General features: G+C 53.2%; 1 protein-coding gene across 1 annotated transcript in view; it reads left to right on the top strand.

The window, feature by feature from the left end:
- MN1 (MN1 proto-oncogene, transcriptional regulator) overlaps nucleotides 1-16,594 on the top strand; it is an 84,497-nt gene extending 67,903 nt beyond the window's left edge. The window contains exon 2 of the mRNA XM_077187672.1: nucleotides 14,138-16,594. Within this exon, the coding sequence (XP_077043787.1) occupies nucleotides 14,138-14,304 (167 nt within the window). The 3' untranslated portion in view covers nucleotides 14,305-16,594. The remainder of the gene's footprint in view (nucleotides 1-14,137) is intronic.
- Nucleotides 16,595-18,246: the final 1,652 nt, after the last annotated feature.

The raw sequence follows: 18,246 nt of genomic DNA, 5'->3' as shown, positions 1-18,246 counted from the left end.
GACAGTGGCTCCTGCAGGGACCTGTGCTGGCTGGGGGAGACCCTGGATGAGCCGAGCTTGGTGCTGGCAGCTCCCAGAGCAGAGGTGTTGGTGGTGTGGCACACACAGTGTGTTGGGAAGGGACGTGCCTGGCCTCCTGCAGGGCTGCTGGCTGCAGTCAGGCAGCTGAGCAATTTTTTTTTACCTGCTGTCATTGAAACCAAGCAGAAACCCTGAACTCCTGATGACTGACTAATGCAATTGCCCTTTTATTTCCTGATACTTCCTTGAGAAGCAGAGGGACTCTGAAGCTGAGGCTGTTGTAAATCCTTGCTCAGGCTGCAGGCATCTGGCTTGGGTGCAGAAAATGGAAACTTTAGTGGCTGGGGAGAGCCAGCCTCTAAAGCCTCATCCTTCTTAGCAGCCTTCTGTGTGCTGTGTGGTGTGGTGGATGCTTTGTTTTTCACACACTGGGATGTACTGGATGGATTTTTTGAAACAGAGACCAGGAGTTCACACCTGCTGTACATGGCAGCACCTGGCAGGGTTGCTCCTTCTTGCAACAGCTTGGGGTAGAAGCTACAAACTGTGATGACCACAGTGCTGCCTTTGTCACCTGCAGATACATGGAACTGCAGCTTGCCCCTTGTGCTGGGCTGGCCCTGGATGATCTCTAACAAAATTTACTTTAAATTCTCCAAAAGTTACAACAATTTCTTTGTGCAGCAAGAAAGAGCTCCCCAGGTCCTGTGATTTGGGGTCAAATCAGTGTTTTCCCAGGATGTGGTGAAATAGCTCCTTCTCTTGCCTCCTGGTATCACGTTGTGATGCTTCTTGTCATTGTGCTGGGCTGCCTCCTCTCAGGAATGGCCTGGAAGGGCCAGTGGGGAGGCAGCATGGTGGGAATGTGCTTTTGGGTGACCAGTGGTGGGTTTGCTGTCCCGGCACGTCGCTGTCTCTGGGGTTTGGGGTGTGCCTGGCCTTATGCAAGGCGGGGAAGAGCCGTGTTGTGTAACGCTGTTGTGTAAGCAGGGCACGGGCGGGTGGCGGGGTTTCGGCACACAAACCATGCTCTGTCATGCTCCCTGCATTTCCCCACCTGCAGCCTGGAGGGATCTGTCCCAAGAACTTCCAATCCACTTTCCTGGGGGTGTCACAGGGACAGATAGAGAGCCCTTTCTCAGATGGAGCTGTTGGTGGAGGGGTTGTCTTTAGGCTGTGAACAGCTGGCACTTGTGTCTGACTCCTGCTCCCGTGTGTAGCTGCACCTTTTACAGAGATGGGGCAGAGTGCAGAGCCATCTTTGCAGGATGTGAAGCTGCTGCTGTGCCTGGACACTTAATGAGAGTGGCTTTGCAGGAGACTCCTTGTTCAGGCAGCACTGCCTCCCTCCCTGTCCTGCTGTTCCCGCTGACATTACCATGGCACTGTGCTACCTGTTACAAACCTGTCTTGTGGAGCGACTGCCAGGCCTTCCACAGCAGTGACACCTCAAAGGGGTGCTGGAAACAAGCTCAGGGGGGAAATGTATCCCCCTGCCCGTGGTCTCTGTGCAGTGACAGTGGTTGGGAACATGGTGAGCAGGCTCTGAATGTCAGCACATTGTTCCTGGTGAGATTCGTGTCATGTCGCATTAGCTCAGGCCAACAGCTACCGGTGGGAAAATATTTCTGGGAGTTCCTCGAAGTGCCCCCACCTCCTACAGGCAAGGACTTGTGCCCGGCAGCAGAGCTGTGCCCAGCCACACTGGGGGAGCAGGGAGATCATCTGGTGCCTGAGTAGGTGGAAAGTCACCCGAGTGTTGTGTCCCAAGGGAAGCTGCCTGTGCTGGGAGCATTCTCGTGGAGAGTGTTTGGCTGTTCAGAAGACAAAGCTCAGTTTTATTTCTTGGTAGCCTCTGCTCAGGGAAGAGGAGGTGGGGTTAGCATGACTTATTAGGTGAAATTCACCGTGCCCAGAATGAAGGGAGCAGCTGACAGTGCTGGGAGCTGAGGAAACCCTCTCGCTCCTGCTGCAGAGGTCAGGAGCTGGAAGTGTGCTGCGTGGTTCAGGAGCATTTAGAGGACAAGGCAGTCTCTTGTGAGTGCAGGGAGCCACTCAGCACTACACAGCCATGGAATGGTGCAAGGATGGAGCTGGAACAGGGCTGCTGTGGGGTAGGGATAATACAGATGGGAGGATGTTTGCTCACACACGGGGAGGGACTGACTCCAGCCCGAGGGCAGAGCCCCAGGGCTTTGCTGGACTGAGAAGCTTTTGCTGATGGTCCCTCTTTAATTTCTCACCTGCAGAAACCTCTCTTCACCCATCCCTGGGACTCCTGTGTGCCCCTTGCAGCTCCCTCGATGTTCTCAGCTCCCTCCTGCCTGGGCTGGCCCAGCCCAGCCCTGCCCTGCCTGCTGTGCTGGGGGCTCCAGCCTCGAGCTCTGCCTGCTCTCCTGACATTCTCACTTCGGCATCAGCTTTTCTGAGCCTTCCCTCTTTATTTTCTTCCAATGTCAGAAAGGTGAGGAGGTCAAACGCTAATGCAGTATTTCTTTCCTTTTGTAAAGTGTACCTAGCAGATGAGGAGTGTCAACACCGATTTGTTTTTCAAGTGTTTCTGCAGGATTATTTTCTTGTTAAAAGTGACAAGGAGGTGCAGAACTGTCGGCCTTTAGCCAGAGATGTCATCTCGTCTTTGTGTAGGTGAACAGGCACGAGATGACAGAGCACCTTTTTGTGGGAAAGATGAAAAGTTGAGCCCAATTTAATAATTTCCTTAAAAACCAAAAGGAGCATATTCTCCTTCTCTTTTCCTGATCCTCAGTAATGAGAGGCTGGAGAGAGGAAGACCCTGTTAGGCCCCAGTCAGTGCAGTGTGTTTGTGCAGAACTGCTCTCAGTACCAAGGGGATGGTTTGAACAGCATTATTCATCTGTGGCCTTTCCAAGTTCCTCTGCATCTTTTGGCAGCAGAATCTGATGATGGTTTTGGCACAAATAAGGTGCTCCTGTATAGCTGGCAGTATGGACCGTGGGGAAACCATTCTGGGCTTCAGCTGTGCTCTCAGGACCTGCCCAGGAGCTGCCCTGTGCTGGGTGCTGCCAGCTGCACACAGCTGAGCCCCCTTGCAGCTCCATGGAGGGGCTGGCTTTTGTTCCTGCTTGCAGGTTGGAAGCCCAGCACGCGGCTTTCTGTGGCCAGGGCTGAGAAGAAGGAGGGAGCAGGGCTGGGGATGTGATCCCGCTCCTTGTGTCCCTGGCCATGGGCTGCCCTTCAGCTTGTGGCACACTTCCCTGCACCAGGGAGTGGAGGAGACACTCAACACTCACTCGGGTTCCTGGTGCTGATGTTTTCTGGCAGTTTAAGAGACCAGTAACTGACTTGCCACTTGATGTAGTCATTAAGGGGCTGGCTATGGTTTTGAAACCCTCTCCCCCTCGGCTCTGCACAGCCTCTGATGCCCCCCAGAACAGGGAGCATTGCTGAGCAGTGTCATTGAGTCTGGGTGGAGCTGAGAGGGCTGAACTCCTGTGGATGGCTCCAGCACATGGACTGAAGCTTGGGTGGTGTGACACAACACAGGGCCACTCCTGGGGCTGGTGTGGGACCAGGTTTGGTGTTTGCCATCTGGTCAGCAGAGAGGCAGATTGCAGAGTCCAGGATGGCTGGAGATGTGGCTGGGCTCCAGCTCCTTTGCTGGATCCATACTGGCTCACACTGGTCACCCTCCCTGTGGTGAGCTGTTCCAGGGAGGTGTCAGCCAGCTGTGTGCAGGGGGGTGAATCAGTGCATTCTTCTGTCATGCTTCCAAGTCTAGAAATTCAGCAGCTTTGGAGAAAGCTGTATTTAGAGGAGCAATAAAAAGGCGACTGACTCACATGGAAACAACATCAGTGGAATAAGAGGGGAGAGGCTTGGATTGCTGCAGGGAGACTGGTGGGGGAATATGTTTAGATTTGTGGTGGTGGACATGGAAGTATTGAAGCACCCAAGATGAGTCTGGCCTTGTCCAGAAATGAATTAGCAGAAGTAAGTAATGTATATCCACCTTCCCACGAGTTCTGGCTTTGTTAACAGTGATATCATGCTTTGCTTTTAATAGCTTTTGTGATCTCGGGGCAAAGTGGGTTTTTTTTTCGAATCGAGATAATTCTTTTGTTTGAAAAAAACACCCTAAAAGCCCTGAAGTGACCTTTCATTCTAAGTGAAGGAGCAGGCGGGCTGATGGCTTTTTCAGATAGGAAGAGTCAGGGCAGAGCAGCCCGTGCTGGCCAGCACTCCAAGGAGGGAGCACTGCCGGCAGCGCACACTTGGCCCTATTGTCTCTGCTTGTATGGACTAGTCGGTGGGAAATGAGGTATTTCCTCCTTGCAGCCTGCTCTGTTGGAGCGCTGGAGGCTGGATCCTGCCCTGCCCTGAGCCACGGTGCAGCTCTTGCAGCGCCGGGCTTTGGGGAGGTGGTTTCTGTGGGAGCAGGATCAGCCTCTCCACCAGGTGTCTGGGAGGCTGTGACCCTCTGGGGCTGCTGGGGCATCGTTATTTAAACATGTTCTGATTAGACTGCACTGCAAATCCAGCATTTTAATTCTTTCCATATGTAAGATCCCATCTAATAAGCCAAAGTTTAAGACCATGCAATCTATTTGGAATAACCATATGGATTAGGAGTCAGACTGTGCTTTTCTGCTTCTTGTATTTACACTAATAGAGAGACAGTTGCTAATGTGCATGTAGCTTGTGCTGGTACCCATTTTTTTAAAATATGACACCAAATGGCTTGCATTAAAATATTTGAAAAGCAGTAAAACTGTGAAAGTTTCTCTCTTGCGCAGACACAGACACATCTGTGAAATGAGGCGTCTCCAGGCAGCAACATTCCTGTCCCTCCCTGTAGGCTTATCAGTGGGGCTGGAGACCCCTGCAGGGTGCTGGGCCAGCCCAATTCCCCCTCAGCTGCTCCTGCTGGGTCAGGGTAGCCCCCCTGGGCATGAGGGAGAGCAGCCTTTGGGGCAAGGAGGACCTGGCTGGATCCAGACCCCTCCTGCAAGGTCAGGAACTGGAGGAACTTGTGGCTGTGGAGAGCCTGGTGCTGCCTGTGCTTGGTTGGTTTGGCACATGGTGCTGACTGTGGTGGTGTCACCCCTGACACTCAGGGCAGATTCAGCTGGGCTTCACCCAGGTAATGCCCTCCCATGGGCCAGAGAGGTCTGGAGAGAGGAGCAGCACAGCTTGGGAGCTGGCCACTTGCTCAGTTACTGAGATCTTTGCATTAACCAGTCATTTATTTCAAATGGTCTTTTTCTGCCATTTCTGGGTTCTCTTGGGCAGATCCCCCAGTCTGAGTATTTCTTGGTCTTTGTGTTCCCCTCTCTTTACATTGAAATATCACTTTAAAAGAAAACCAGCAGTGCTCTGCTTTTGAAACTTTGTTCTTGTGCTCTGAAGTAAACGTCCCTCGGGAGGGAGGGAGCTTTTGATGGTCACCTCTTCTGCAATGACCTGTGAGCACTGGGGTTGGTGGTGGGGTTTATGGGCTCTCACAGGATCCCCAGCCCCTGCCAGCGTCCAGCAGGCTCCAGAGCTGGTGTAACCTTCCTGTCTATACTTCATCCACTGCTTGTTTCTTGTCAATGAAGTGATCACCTCGTTGTGTCCCTGAAGCTGGGGGCAGCAGGGACATTGGGAAGGAGGCTGCTGAGGAGGCTCCAGTGTGTGTCCCCGAGGTGAGGGCAGTCACTCTGCTCGCTGCTCATTGTCTCTGGCTTTGTCTGGAAGGGGGGCAGGCTGGGCTTCTGAAGGTCCTGCAGAGTTCAGGGGGAGCAGCCCCAGTCCCTGCTGCACTGGGGGAGTGCTGGGGCAGGGAGCAGCATCCTCTGTCCTTGGCTTGCATTCCTCAGCCTTCTGCATGGATCCAGTGACCAAACGTGGCCAGAAGCCTCTCCCCTCTCTTTGAGCTGTTTCTTGGAGAATGTGTTCTAGCTGAGGGCAGGAGCCTGTGCTGCTGGCTGTTTTCAGGGTACTGAAAGGATCTGGCCCAGGTTTCCAAAGCTTGTCATGGGAGCTGGAATCGGACTTGGGTCTGTGTGAGCACTGGAAAGCATTTCCGAGTGGGAGTTGCACTCTGTCATCCTTCACTTGCTCAGACAGAGAGGAGGGAGTCAGGGTGAGACATGGCAACTTCTCCCTCCCTGTCTCCAGCATTAATCTAAATGCCAAAACACAGACCTTTTGGAATGCACTGGTGCTGTGGAGAGCACCAGGGCTCAGAAATATCCCCAGGTGGGTTTCACAGGCACCCAGTGCAGTGCAGGGCAATGCTGTCAGCACTGCTGCTGCTCCGTGCCCCTGCTGGGCCATACTGAGGAGCTGATGGGCTTGGCTGCTTGAGGTGAGCAGGAAGCCTGGAGAGACATTCCCAGTGCTGGGCTGGAAGTGGTTTATTGAAAGGAAAGGATCATATTACACTCAATTTTTGCTGAGTTTATCTTGGTTTTTATCAGATTACATGCAGGATAGCTCATCAATATTGTGATCCTGCTGACATGTAAGTGAGCCACTGCATAATTCATGGCTGCTGCAGGGCTCCAGCACTGGGAGGCACATATTTAATTAGGCACCTCACCATTCCAGTCTTCAGCCCCAGGATTGCACCCGTGGAGATGGATGTGGTGGCCCAGCCTGTGCAGCTCCTGGCTGCCTTGGAGGAACCATGCTGGCACTGTCCCTGGTCCCAGCTCGGGGGCTGACACTGTGTCATGGCATCATGGTGAGCAGCACTTTCCAACAGGCTCCCAGGGAGGGAAAATGTCCTGGCAGAGATGAGAGGTCCTCTCTCTTGGGTGCCCTTTGGAGAGCAGGGGTGGTGATGAACAAAGGGTGCAGGATATTTTTGCACTCCCCTGAGCTGTGACATTTAACTCTGAGAATCCATGTTATCAATGAAAACACTTTGTCCTTTGTCAGTCTTTTCAAGTTCACATTCCTTCTACAGTGAAATCTGGAGCTGAATTATGTGTTTTGTGGCAAAGTCTTCCTTAACAACAACACTCTGGTTCCACTCATCTCCTTCATCTTGGGCTGGAGACCCAAAGTCCCTGGCTGGCTCTGCTGCCCCTCTCCAGACCAGCCCAGATGCTCTCTGGGATCATCATGAGACCCCTGCTCAGAACCTCCCTCCCACGGCAAGGAGAATCCAGCAGGGCAAGGACCCATCCCTGGGGTTCAGCAATGGACCCTCCCCAGCACTGGCCTCTTCTCTGGCTGTGTCCAAGGCAGTGTGTGTATCTTCCTCCTCTCACAGTGTGCTTGAAAATATATCTGGGATAGGAAGAATTCTTTTCCATTTTTGTGGTGCTTCCCTCCATTAATTTTCTGGTTGTAGTACATTACTCATGGATAATTAAGAGTGAGCTATTAATACAACAGTTAATATTCAAGTGCAGTGAAGAGGAGAGAACAATAAGTCAAGGAATCATATACTACAAGACATTTTAGTTTAGTGATGCAATTTTTTTTTGCTGGCTTTGGCTATCAGAGCATAGTGCTGCTTCCATTTAAGTATGGTCCTGAGAACTCCATTTATTGATAGAATACAAATAGGACATTAAATCAAGGGAAGTGAATTTGAATTGCTGGTCATATATACAATTATAAACGGGATTGGCTACTTCTATCTAGTATCTTGTATCTTAAGTTAGGAGAATTATGTTAGGGACTGCTAAAGAGAGCTTGAAGTGTCTTAAAATTAATGAGATTTAAGTCTGTCTAGGAATAAAAAAGAATTAATGTTAAAATGCAGCTCTTGCTTTAGGATGAAAAGATGGCTTTAGAGAAGTGGTGATGCCTTGTCCAGATGGAGGAATGTGGGGAGGATGGGCTGTGCACCAGCATCAATTAACACATCTCAGCCTTAAGTTTTCCTCCCTGGGATGGATGGAGGGATGGAAGGGATGGATGGATGGATGGATGGATGGATGGATGGATGGATGGATGGATGGATGGATGGATGGAGGGATGGATGGATGGATGGATGGATGGATGGATGGATGGATGGATGGAAGGGATGGATGGATGGATGGATGGAGGGATGGATGGATGGATGGATGGATGGATGGATGGATGGATGGATGGATGGAGGGATGGATGGATGGATGGATGGATGGATGGATAATGGATGGATGGATGGATGGATGGATGGAGGGATGGAGGGATGGATGGATGGATGGATGGATGGATGGATGGATGGATGGATGGAGGGATGGATAATGGATGGATGGATGGATGGAGGGATGGATGGAGGGATGGAGGGATGGATGGATGGATGGATGGATGGATGGATGGATGGATGGATGGCTGGCAGCTGCAGAGAGGAGAGGGGGACAATGCCCTGTGCCTGGCTGGAGGGTGGCTATGATAGAGCTCACCACCCTGCTCACCACCCTCCTCCCTCTGCAGTCCTGGCTGGCTGCTCCCAGCACTGCTCTGCACCACCCAGCCACGCCTGCAGAGCCCCATCACGGAGTTTTGGGGGGTCACTGGGAGCATTCTCCTGTCCCCCAAAGATTTGGGCGTCCTCTCTGCAGTGTGGTGCCCTCTGGGGCAGCTTTCCCAGGGCATTTCAGACCAGCCTGAGCAGAGAACACCTTGCTTTGTCCTTGTGCCAAGGGTCTGTCTCTGCTTTGGAGATGAGGAGGGAGGTTTGGGTCCATGACTGTGACCATCAGGAACACACAGTGGGTGGTGGCACTGGCAGCACACACCTGGCCAGAGGTCACCACTCCCTGGCACAGGGCTTGCCTGGGCTCCCAGCTGTAGCGGGGGCACAAGGGGTGGGCACAGAGGAGGGGAGACCCCCCCAGTGCCAGGCTGGGTGCCCCAGGAGCACTGCACAGCTCATGGCCCACGTGTGCTGACTGAGGAGCAGTGTCCTGGTGTGGAGCTTCTCCATTTCCAAAGGCTGAGCAGAGTGTGAGTGTGTGAGCACGGGGAGGGCTATGGGTGCAGGAGCCCGGGCTGAGAGCAGGGATCTGGGGGAGGGGGAGGCTTCAGCAAACAGCTCCTTACCAAAACAGCCCTGACCTTTGCAGGGCTGGAGCTGTCTGATGCAACAGGCTGAACCTTTCCAGGCTTCAGCTCCAACTTGAAATGCTTCAGAGCAAAATGGATGGCAGCAGCACTGGCTCCAGAGCTCACATCCAGTGCTTGCCCAGCTGCTGCTGGGGATGGGGAGAGGGTGCTAACAGCCCAGTGTGGGGCCACAGCCTCTTGTTCTCATGTGTAGCCCCATCAGTGCTGGCTGATGCCTGTGAGGGTGCTGTGGGTGCTGTGGCATGGGCAGCTGAGCTCCCCTGAGCCCTTTGGGGCACAGAGGAAGGGGCTGTGTTGTGCACTCTGGAGTGCCAGTGTGGTTTGGAGGTGTTAATTTTGACCAGAGGGAAGAGCCAGGGTGTCCCTGATGGGGACTCATACCCAGTCTATTGAAGCCAAGTGGGAGGTCATTTACAGCCCCTCTGGTGTTCAGGCAGGAGCTGCTGTGCCCTGGGGGATCAGTGCTGAGAGGGCTCCTTGCTGCCTGGCTCTCTGGCAAACCAGCTTTAGTTACAGGGATGCTGTTGTTTCTGTGTCCTGTGGTGAATAAAATTCAACAACTCTTTATTTCTGAATGACAGCCCAGGGACTGCACTTCTGCTCTGGCTTGGTGTGAAGTGGCTTCATCCCAGCGCAGCTCCTCTGGGGCCTGAAGCCCTCGATTCATTAGTTGTCAGGCTTGTAGGTGGATTCTGCATTAGGCCTTTAATTTAGTGTATTGCCATGGGCTACTGACCACATGACACTGCTCAAATGTGAGCAAATCTAACGAGGATCCAGGACTGCTCTTTAATTTGGTGAGAATAACAGAGTGAGCATGGGCCCGGGGAGTGTTAATCATGAAGGAAAACTGGCTGAAACCAGGTCAGCTGGTGCTGCTTCCAGAGCAGCATGATGGAGAGGGAGCACGGGGGGTGGAGGACTGGCAGTCCCACGCCTCCGGTGACAGGGAGCACCATGGCCACAGCAGCCTTTACTGCTGCCCTTTTCCTCCCTGTGGCTGAGCACTGTGGCCTGTTTGGGCTCTGAGGGGCTGAGGGACTCAGGTCCCCAGCCCAGGGAGCTGCTCCAGGCTCTGGGGGCCCCTTGGTGCCATGGGAAGGGGCAGGTGCTGCTCCCTGGCTGTGCCAGTCCGGGGGTGCTGGGTGTCCTTGTGGGAGCTGATGGCAAAGGCCAGTCCCAGCTGCCACCTGCCTGTCCCTCTGTCCTGTGCTGGGTCATGTGGCACAAAGGCCCTGCAGTCACCAGCTCCTCACGGGAGCAGCAGCATGTCCCCATACTTAGATTTGTTCTGTGCAATAAACAAATCCCCACTGCTCTCCTGCTGGCTATTCCTGCCTGGGGCTGGCTCCCCTCAGCACATATCATGTGGATTTACTGTGTTATCCTGGAGTGCTGCCTGAACTTGGCTGGCTTCTTTAAACCATCCTTTTTGGAGGGGTGGGCTTTGAGAGAGGGGCACAGGAACCCTCTGTGGTAATTCCTGTTGACTGCAGTGACCAGCGAGGCAGAACTGATCAACTGCAGGCTTCCCTGCTGCTGAGCCCTGCCAGCAAAGTGCTTACATCTGCTTTTACACTAATAGGAACTTTATGGACTGGTGTGTCCCCCCCAGCAGCAAATTCCAGCAAGGTCAGAATTGAGAAAGTTGCCACTTGACACCATCTGTGAAGGCCTGAGCCAGCCAGGGGAGGCCAGGTTGCACAGAGGGCTTTCTGGGGCAGCAGATCTAATGCTGTCACCTGCAACTGATAGCCTGGAGGGCCCCCAAAAGCCACTGCTGCCATCCCACTCCCCAGGGGCACAGCTCCTGTGTGCTGGGCCGTGCTGCTGCAGGAGCTGTGTGGATGGGTGCCAGCACACAGGGAGCCCTGGTGGCTGTCCTGGCAGAGTGGGCTGCTCTCTGTGCACACCCAGAGGTGATGATGTGGCAGTGCTGCTCCTGCTGCATGGTCTGGGAGCGTGGGAAGTGGGTGCCACATGAACAGGGTGGCTTCGGGCAGCAGTGGCCCAGGACATGCCATGCACAGGGAGCACAGGTGCTGTGCATGACTGCCCCAGGTACTGAAACCGTGGCATGGTTGCTTTGAGGCCTTGTATTTTCCTGAATTTAATGAATGACCATTACACATTAATGGCTATTAAGGTGATTAATATTTAGTTTGTGTGGAAGAGAGTTTGCAGAAACATAACTTGCTTCTGTGCAAGTTACTGTTCGTTTTTCAGGACATACAATCAGCCTGGACAAGGCCTGCTGAACTGTGGCTGCTTTGGCAGCCTGAGTGTGAAGGATTATGGAAGATCTCCTATTAACTGTCTCTTTTTAAATATAACATTGCAGGGCCCTAATTGCTTTGACTTTGAGTAAGGAGAAGATAGTTTCTGTAAGGGCATCCTGTGGTGCTGTGTGGCCTCTGGCCCTGGACTGGGCACTTGGGGTTGGCTCCCCATCCTCCCTGGTGCTGCTGTGTTTATGTGCTGTATGTCACATATTGCTCTCCTGGGATGTTGTGTGGTGCAGGTGAGGATGGAGCCACCTTCTCATTGCCCCTCTCCTGAACAGGGACCAGCCAGCAAAGCTGACTGCCCCATGGGGCACCTGTGGGTGTTCACCCTTTGCCAGTTTCTGCAGGTGGCGAGAGAGGCAGGAGTGCTCCTCTTGAGCTCTTCTTCTTGCACAAAGCTTTGTCTGGCTTCAGCTCTTTGAAACAAAGCCTCTACCACCTTCTGGGTGCCCCATGGCACAGGGATGGCTGGGATGAGTGATGGTGAGGACCCTTGGGGCATAGCTGTGGTTCCCAACCCTTGTCCTGTCCCAGGCACAGCTCTGGTACTGCCATACTCAGGACCCCTGGCCACAGCAGGGGATGGGCAGCTCCTGCAGTTCCTCATCCCTGGAGCGGTGACCACCAGGTTTCAGCTGCTGGGAGCAGGTTCAGGTCCCCCTGCCTGATGCTGGGAGATGGATGCTGCTGGGGATGCCCAGAGAGGCCGAGGGCTGCTGTGCCAGCCCAGTTCCCCGGCTCCTGCCACTGCAGTTTGCAGTGGTTTGTTAAGTGAAAGGCGATTTCAGAGCAGGCAGAAGTGAATAAATTCTGTTTTTCTCAAGCATTTAGTGTTGCTTTCAGTTTGCTTTGATGATGTCTTCTCACAACTAGTGTAAACAGACTGCGCAACGGGGAGCACTCACATGTGTACAAGAAGCTGCACATGAAAGACAGAGGCATCTTGAAAGCCATAATAACGCTCTGAGTGCCAGTTAAAGGATTTGTCACTAAGAGCACTTTACAGATAGAAAGAACTTATTAACTAGTGTGACTAACAGCTTGCAAGGTTTAATTGATGTGTGTTTGTTGTCCTTTTATATCTCTCCCCCTTGTCTTCCTCTTGGCACTGATTCCAGCAGTTGCTGGTGCAAGAGCAGCAACCTCAAAGCAGCCTGAATAGGTACCAGAAATAAAAGGGAGGCCAAGCCCTGCCCTGAGTGCCCCCGGATCTGGGGCTGCAGCAGCTGTGGGAGCTCAGCCCCAACATCTGGATTTCCCCTAGAAACTGGGGCTGGGCCTATTTTCTTGCTCAGGGTTCTGTTATTCCTCCCTAAGTGACGCAGAGTTTTTGAAGATAAAGCTTTTCAATGCATGAATAGGATGGATAATGAATGTTTCTGCCAGACAGACTGCTCGTTGCAAGATTGATTGACTATTAAGGTCATAACGCAGCAGCCACCCACACGAAGCAAACAGGCTAATGTTAGACTCCAGGTTAAGCCGAGAGTTGGTCAGCTGTCCACGGGCACAGTAGGGGCTTCCAGTCATCTGTCAACAAGTGATTGATTGATGTGGACACCTTCCAATCTTATTCTGATGATTCTCAGCAGCTTGCCTGCCTGGTGGCCATTTTTCAGGAGTTGGCAGCGCTCAGACCTCCAGGACTCCAAGCGATGACTGCGTGGGGGTTAACCCTTTCCTTTGATCCCAAATGCCTTTGTTGTGCATAGGGGAAGGATTGTGTTTGTGAGCCCCAGTTAGGAAACACACCGTGACACTCCCTGAGTGAGAGCAATGCTTTGACTTTCAGACGTTTCTAAGTGAGCTGGCCTGAGTGAAACTGCAAGTGGGGATCTGCTGAGCATCATCTGGAGCAGGGCAGGTACAGCACTATACTTCATGGGCATTTTAATGTGCACTGGGTAAACTGTGTGCATCAAAGGTCCAGCACCAGCATGGCAAATCCAGGTAGTAGTGAGTTTGATATTCAGAAGGAAAAAAAACAATAAGGATTGGCTTATTTTAATATGGACTTCTTCTGGCGTGAGAGACACTTAGTTAAGAGAGCTCTTCTGGTTTTAGGGATTTCTCCTAGTTCAGGGCTTTGAATTCAGCAGAAGTTTGTTGCCTGGATGCTGGCTTTACGTGTGCATGAAGAGGACTTAAATATATCTCTCTGTATTATTTTATGTACATGTTATACTTGGTGTGTGCCCACACACGTGCTAGTGGGAAATGGAAGTTATGCATGCCATGTAGTGCACGTTTGCCATCTGTAAACAACTTCAAGGGTCCTCTGGCTGCAGCGTGTGACCTTGTATGCTTCCTTGTCTGTTTTTCAGCAGTTTTAGTTTCACTGTTTTGGAGGACCCTGATGCCTGACTTCACCTTGCCATGCATTTTCCATCTATGGTTTTAGCATTCCTAACGTACCCTAAAAGCCTGCTGGGGGGAAACGTCAAGAGCCTCTTCTCCACGAGCTGGACCTTTATGTAACTCAAGTGCATTGTTGAGTTTTGATGGTGTGATCCAAGCACTATAATGTGGCAGAGCTGGCACAGAGCTGTTAAAGGCAGCAGGAGAGCTGTGCTCAGCTGCCCTGAGTGCTGCTGTGCTGTTGTGCACACCCTTCCCCAGCCCCAGCAATGGGCTGCAGGCTGATATTTTTCCCATGGAAGATGGTGCCTCAGGCCCATCGTAATGCCAGTCTCTTTCCTGGCTGAGCAGGGATAGGGTCTGAGCCAGGAGGAGCTGCTGGGAGCTGGGCTTCCATGGCTGTGGCTGAGCTGCTAATCCTCTCTTCTCTCCATCCCTTGCAGATGGTGATTCCCACTCCGACGGTGCCCCCACGCAACACCACGCTGGCCTTGCTGCTGACTGTCTCCTGGATGCCAAGAACCATCTCCCACTGCCAGGCTGGGCATTGTCCCATTCAGAGCTGCTGCCCTGGGCGGGTTCCGTGGCAGCAGCACTGACCTGCACCTAAGGAAGAGTCGTGCCCAGTGCCCAGGACGTTTGGTACAAGGTGAACCCATGGGCAGGCTCACCATGGCAATGCTGGTGGAGAGATTTCTCCATCAGCCTCTTGGCCAGAGACAGCAGGGCTGTGCTGGGGAGGGAATGAATGACCTGTGCTCCTGTAAACTGAAACAGGGGACTGAAATGCCACGTGCCCGCCACAGAGTTTTTCCAGGGCACAGCAGAGCCATGTGTAGTGCTTCAGCCCTCTTGTTCAGGGCACTGAGGGCTGTTGGTCTGAGTGCATGAAAGATCAAGAATTTGTCTCTGGGGCCTTTTGTAGCAGCACCATGGCCTTCTCCTCTCTTCCTTGCACACTCCATGCTCATACCTGTGCTCAGTTCTGCTTGGTGGGGAAAAAGAACCTCTGTGGACCAGGGGAAGGTCTTTGATAGTGGAAGATGAACCATGAAAAGCAAGCAGTCGGTTCTGTCCATGGAGTAGTATCACAAATTGCTTTTCTCCCCTCAAGCATCCTTCCCTCCTAGGCCTTGGCCAAAGGGCAATACCACTGGTTGCAGCGTAAGTTCTGGGCATTTTCAGTAAAGCTCTCTGCCATCATTGCTCTTAACATGTGTGGGCAGATGCAAAGTGCTCTGGGACTGCCATGAAATGCAGTGGAAGTGTAGAGGTTGATGAACATGCTCCCATTTTAGCTTTTGTCAAGCCAAAAGTGGCTTGTTTGGGCGTGGTCATGCCATGGAGCAGGGGTAGGGCTGGCAGAACCCAGCCTAGGTCATCCATCCCTAGCAGCCTGTGTCCTCTGGATGTTGAGTATCAGCCAAGAAGGGATGCTGCTGAGTGCTTTTCTGCAGAGTGCAGGTGGTAAAGAGTTGAAAGGCAGCAGCCCTGCTTGCTGACAGCTCCTGCTCAACAGGGTGTTTGGGATTTCTGTGGAGCAGCCCCAGACAGACACAGAGCACTGCTGGTGGTGCATGGAGAAAACCTTCCCTGTGCTCAGGGAGGGGCATCAGGGCGTCTCCTGCAGCTCATTATGTAGAAGGGAGAGACCTGTAGTTATTTCTCCTTGACTGATCTCTGATTTGGCACTGATCATTAAAATGGTTTTGTGTATTGGAGAGTCACACTGAGGGGGGTGTACCTGACTTGAGCCTCCCTCCAGGCTTCCTGCTGCCCACAGTGTGCAGCCCCTCGGGCAGAGCTGCCCCCAGGCAGAGCCTGAGCGAGGGCCAAGGAGCCTGGGAGTGGAAGTGGCAGCTCTGCCAATGGACAAGGGCTGGGAACGAGCAGCTTGGCCGTGCTGCCTGCTCCAGTGTCCCCATGGTGTGAGCCCAGCCAGCGTGGCCTCGGGGCTCCTCCTGAGGCAGCGCTGGTATAATAACACTGATGAAAAGCTGATTAATCCTTGTGAACGAGCCGCAATAGCTTCCCTCTAGAACTGAAGAGATTACCACTGATTTGTCATTCTGATTGTTTCAAAGAGACGTGCAATTAGTTGCTCTAATTTAGCTCTGCTCGGGAGCGGCGTGACAAGGGCGCCGCAATCAGTGGGGCTGCGATGGCAGCCACTGGTGGTGCAGCTGTGCCGACACCATTTCATCTGAAACGGGCGCAGGGCGGCCGCCAAAATGGTGGAGCATCACCAAAATGGTGGAGCATCACCAAAATGGTGGAGCATCACATGTGTTCTGGTGCAAAACCAACACATTTTCGATGGACCAGGTCCCCTCAGTGCTGTGTGGCACTGGAGCAGTGGGGCAGGCCTGGCTCAGGGCGTTCTGAGCTGTGCTGGTGGAGCTGGAGCTCCAGGGCTCCTGTGCTGTGTCTGATCAGTGCTGGTTGTTCAGGAGACTCTTGGGAATTCACAAGGAGAGCAGCAAGTGCTGGCCAAAAACCCCTACAAGGTGCTGGGCTGCATTGGATGGTGGGCATGACTACACTTAGTTTGATTATAAAATAGAAAGTCATGAGGAAATCTTGTTTTCTGATTCTGCTCCCTCCAGCTATTGGCCCTCTTTGCCAGGTGCAGTAAAACCAGTCCCAGGTACAGGAGAGGGGGGGTATTTGCTTGAGGTTATTCCTTTCTGAGGACTGTCTTTTCTTTGGAAAAGGTACAAAGCTGCCACAGAAAATGAGGAGCTTGTGCTCAGCCCCCCAGCTCGCTGCACTGGGTCAGCAGCCAACCCCCTCTGGGCAGAGAGGAGGGAACACATGGGATTTCAAAATGTGTCCATTTTCAGTGAGACAAATCACTTAAAAATTCAATTCAAAATGAAGAAAATAAAAATGCTTTAAAAACAAAACCTGCCTGTGGCTATTACTTGGTTGAAGCTGTCTCTTTTTTTTTTTTTTTTTTTTTTTTTTCCCTGGGAAGGCATTTTGTTTCTGGATCGAGCTGGCCATGCTTGCTAGGGAGGGTCTCTGAGGGGCCTCTGAGCAGCTCTGGTGCTGGCCACCAGCAGCCCGTGCACCTCGGCCCCTGGCCAAGCACCACCAGGCAGCTGCTCAGCTCATGTTCCCGGCCACAGCATGGCACGGCCAGGCCCATGTCACTGCAAGGTCGTGGTTTTCCCCAGCCCCTCCAGCTCAGCTGTCAGCTGTCATCCCCCACTGGGCAGCAGCTCTGCACCCTGTGGCACCCAGGGGACCCAGCCTGTTGTGTGTGTGGCTGAGCTTAGGCTGGTCATCCTGCCCAACAGCTCCACTCTGCTGCCCCGGGCACAGAGCAGCGCCCAGCCAGTGCTGTGCCCCCAGCCCTCACTGTCCTTGCCATGGGTGCTGCTCCCCCAGTGCAGGTGACGTCTGGCTCTGCTGGTGACAGCTGATCCAAAGGGCATTCGGGGTCTTGGCAGTGCCAGCTGGGCCAAGCAGGACAAGTGCCATCGCCCGGGACACATTCCCCTTGCCTTTCCTGGACTGGGTCAAGGTTGGCCTCAGTGAACCGGCTGAGGGATGGTCTGGCACAGGGAGCACCAAGCAGGACATTTTGGAGTGCTCCTGCTCCCCTCAGCTAAATATAAGCCCCAGTGGGAAGCCTACCTCTCACTAGTTTCATGTTTCTTGCCCCTGCGCTTCCTGAACCTGGCAGCAGGCCCAGTTGTCTCCAAGTCTAAGATGAAAATACCCTTGCAAATCCCACTCATAAAAATACCTGCTGTATTCCCAAAACATGCCTGAGATAGCTTCCAGAGAGGATGGGGAGCTAAAATAAGACGCATGAGCTCAGAGCCCCATTTTCCACTGGCCCCACGGATCCGTCGCCGCAGCACACCGCGCCATGGACTGAAATGGAAGTGCTGCCGTGCAGGGTGGCCTTGGGCTGGACCAGATGAGCCACAGCTCTCCCAGAGCAGGTGCTGCTGCAGCCCTTGTGTGTGCCAGCAAGGCCCTGTGCTCCTGGGGACAAGCTTGCAGCTGGTGGCACCACCTGGGCAGTCACCCTGAGCAGCAGAGGAAACCTGGGTGAGAGTGGGGCACAGAGCTGTGGGGAGTAAGTGAGGGGCAGAAGGAGGCTGCTGTTCCCTGGGAGGTCTGCATGGCCAAGTGTCACCTGCCCTTGGGATGGGATGCAGGTGCTCTGCTGTGCACCTCAGCCACCCCGTGTCACCCCTTGGCCACCTCTGCACTGGTGAGACTGAGGGGACACACAGAGCTCTTGTCCTGCTGAGGGGCACAGGCCTGCAGTGTGGGCACAGCAGCTGGGGACTGGGAGGGCAGTGAGCCTCACTCTGCATCCAGGCAGTCCCTGGGCAGAGGGGTGAGCCCTTAGGGAGGTGACATGACCCGGTCATTGGAGACCAGCTCCTGGCAGGGTCACAGCCCATGGAGCAGGGTGTCAGGCTTCCTGGGAACTGCAATCTCAGCCTTGTCCTCTTCTGAAATGCTCTGCTGCAGCCTGCAAATGTATCCCAGATCTTCTTGCAATCACACATCTCTTTTTTTACTTTTT

This window comes from Agelaius phoeniceus, chromosome 18 (assembly GCF_051311805.1).
Source record: "Agelaius phoeniceus isolate bAgePho1 chromosome 18, bAgePho1.hap1, whole genome shotgun sequence".
Taxonomy (NCBI): Eukaryota; Metazoa; Chordata; class Aves; order Passeriformes; family Icteridae; genus Agelaius; species Agelaius phoeniceus.
Note: the sequence above shows the minus strand (reverse complement) of the source record. Positions and strands in the feature narration are given on the sequence as shown.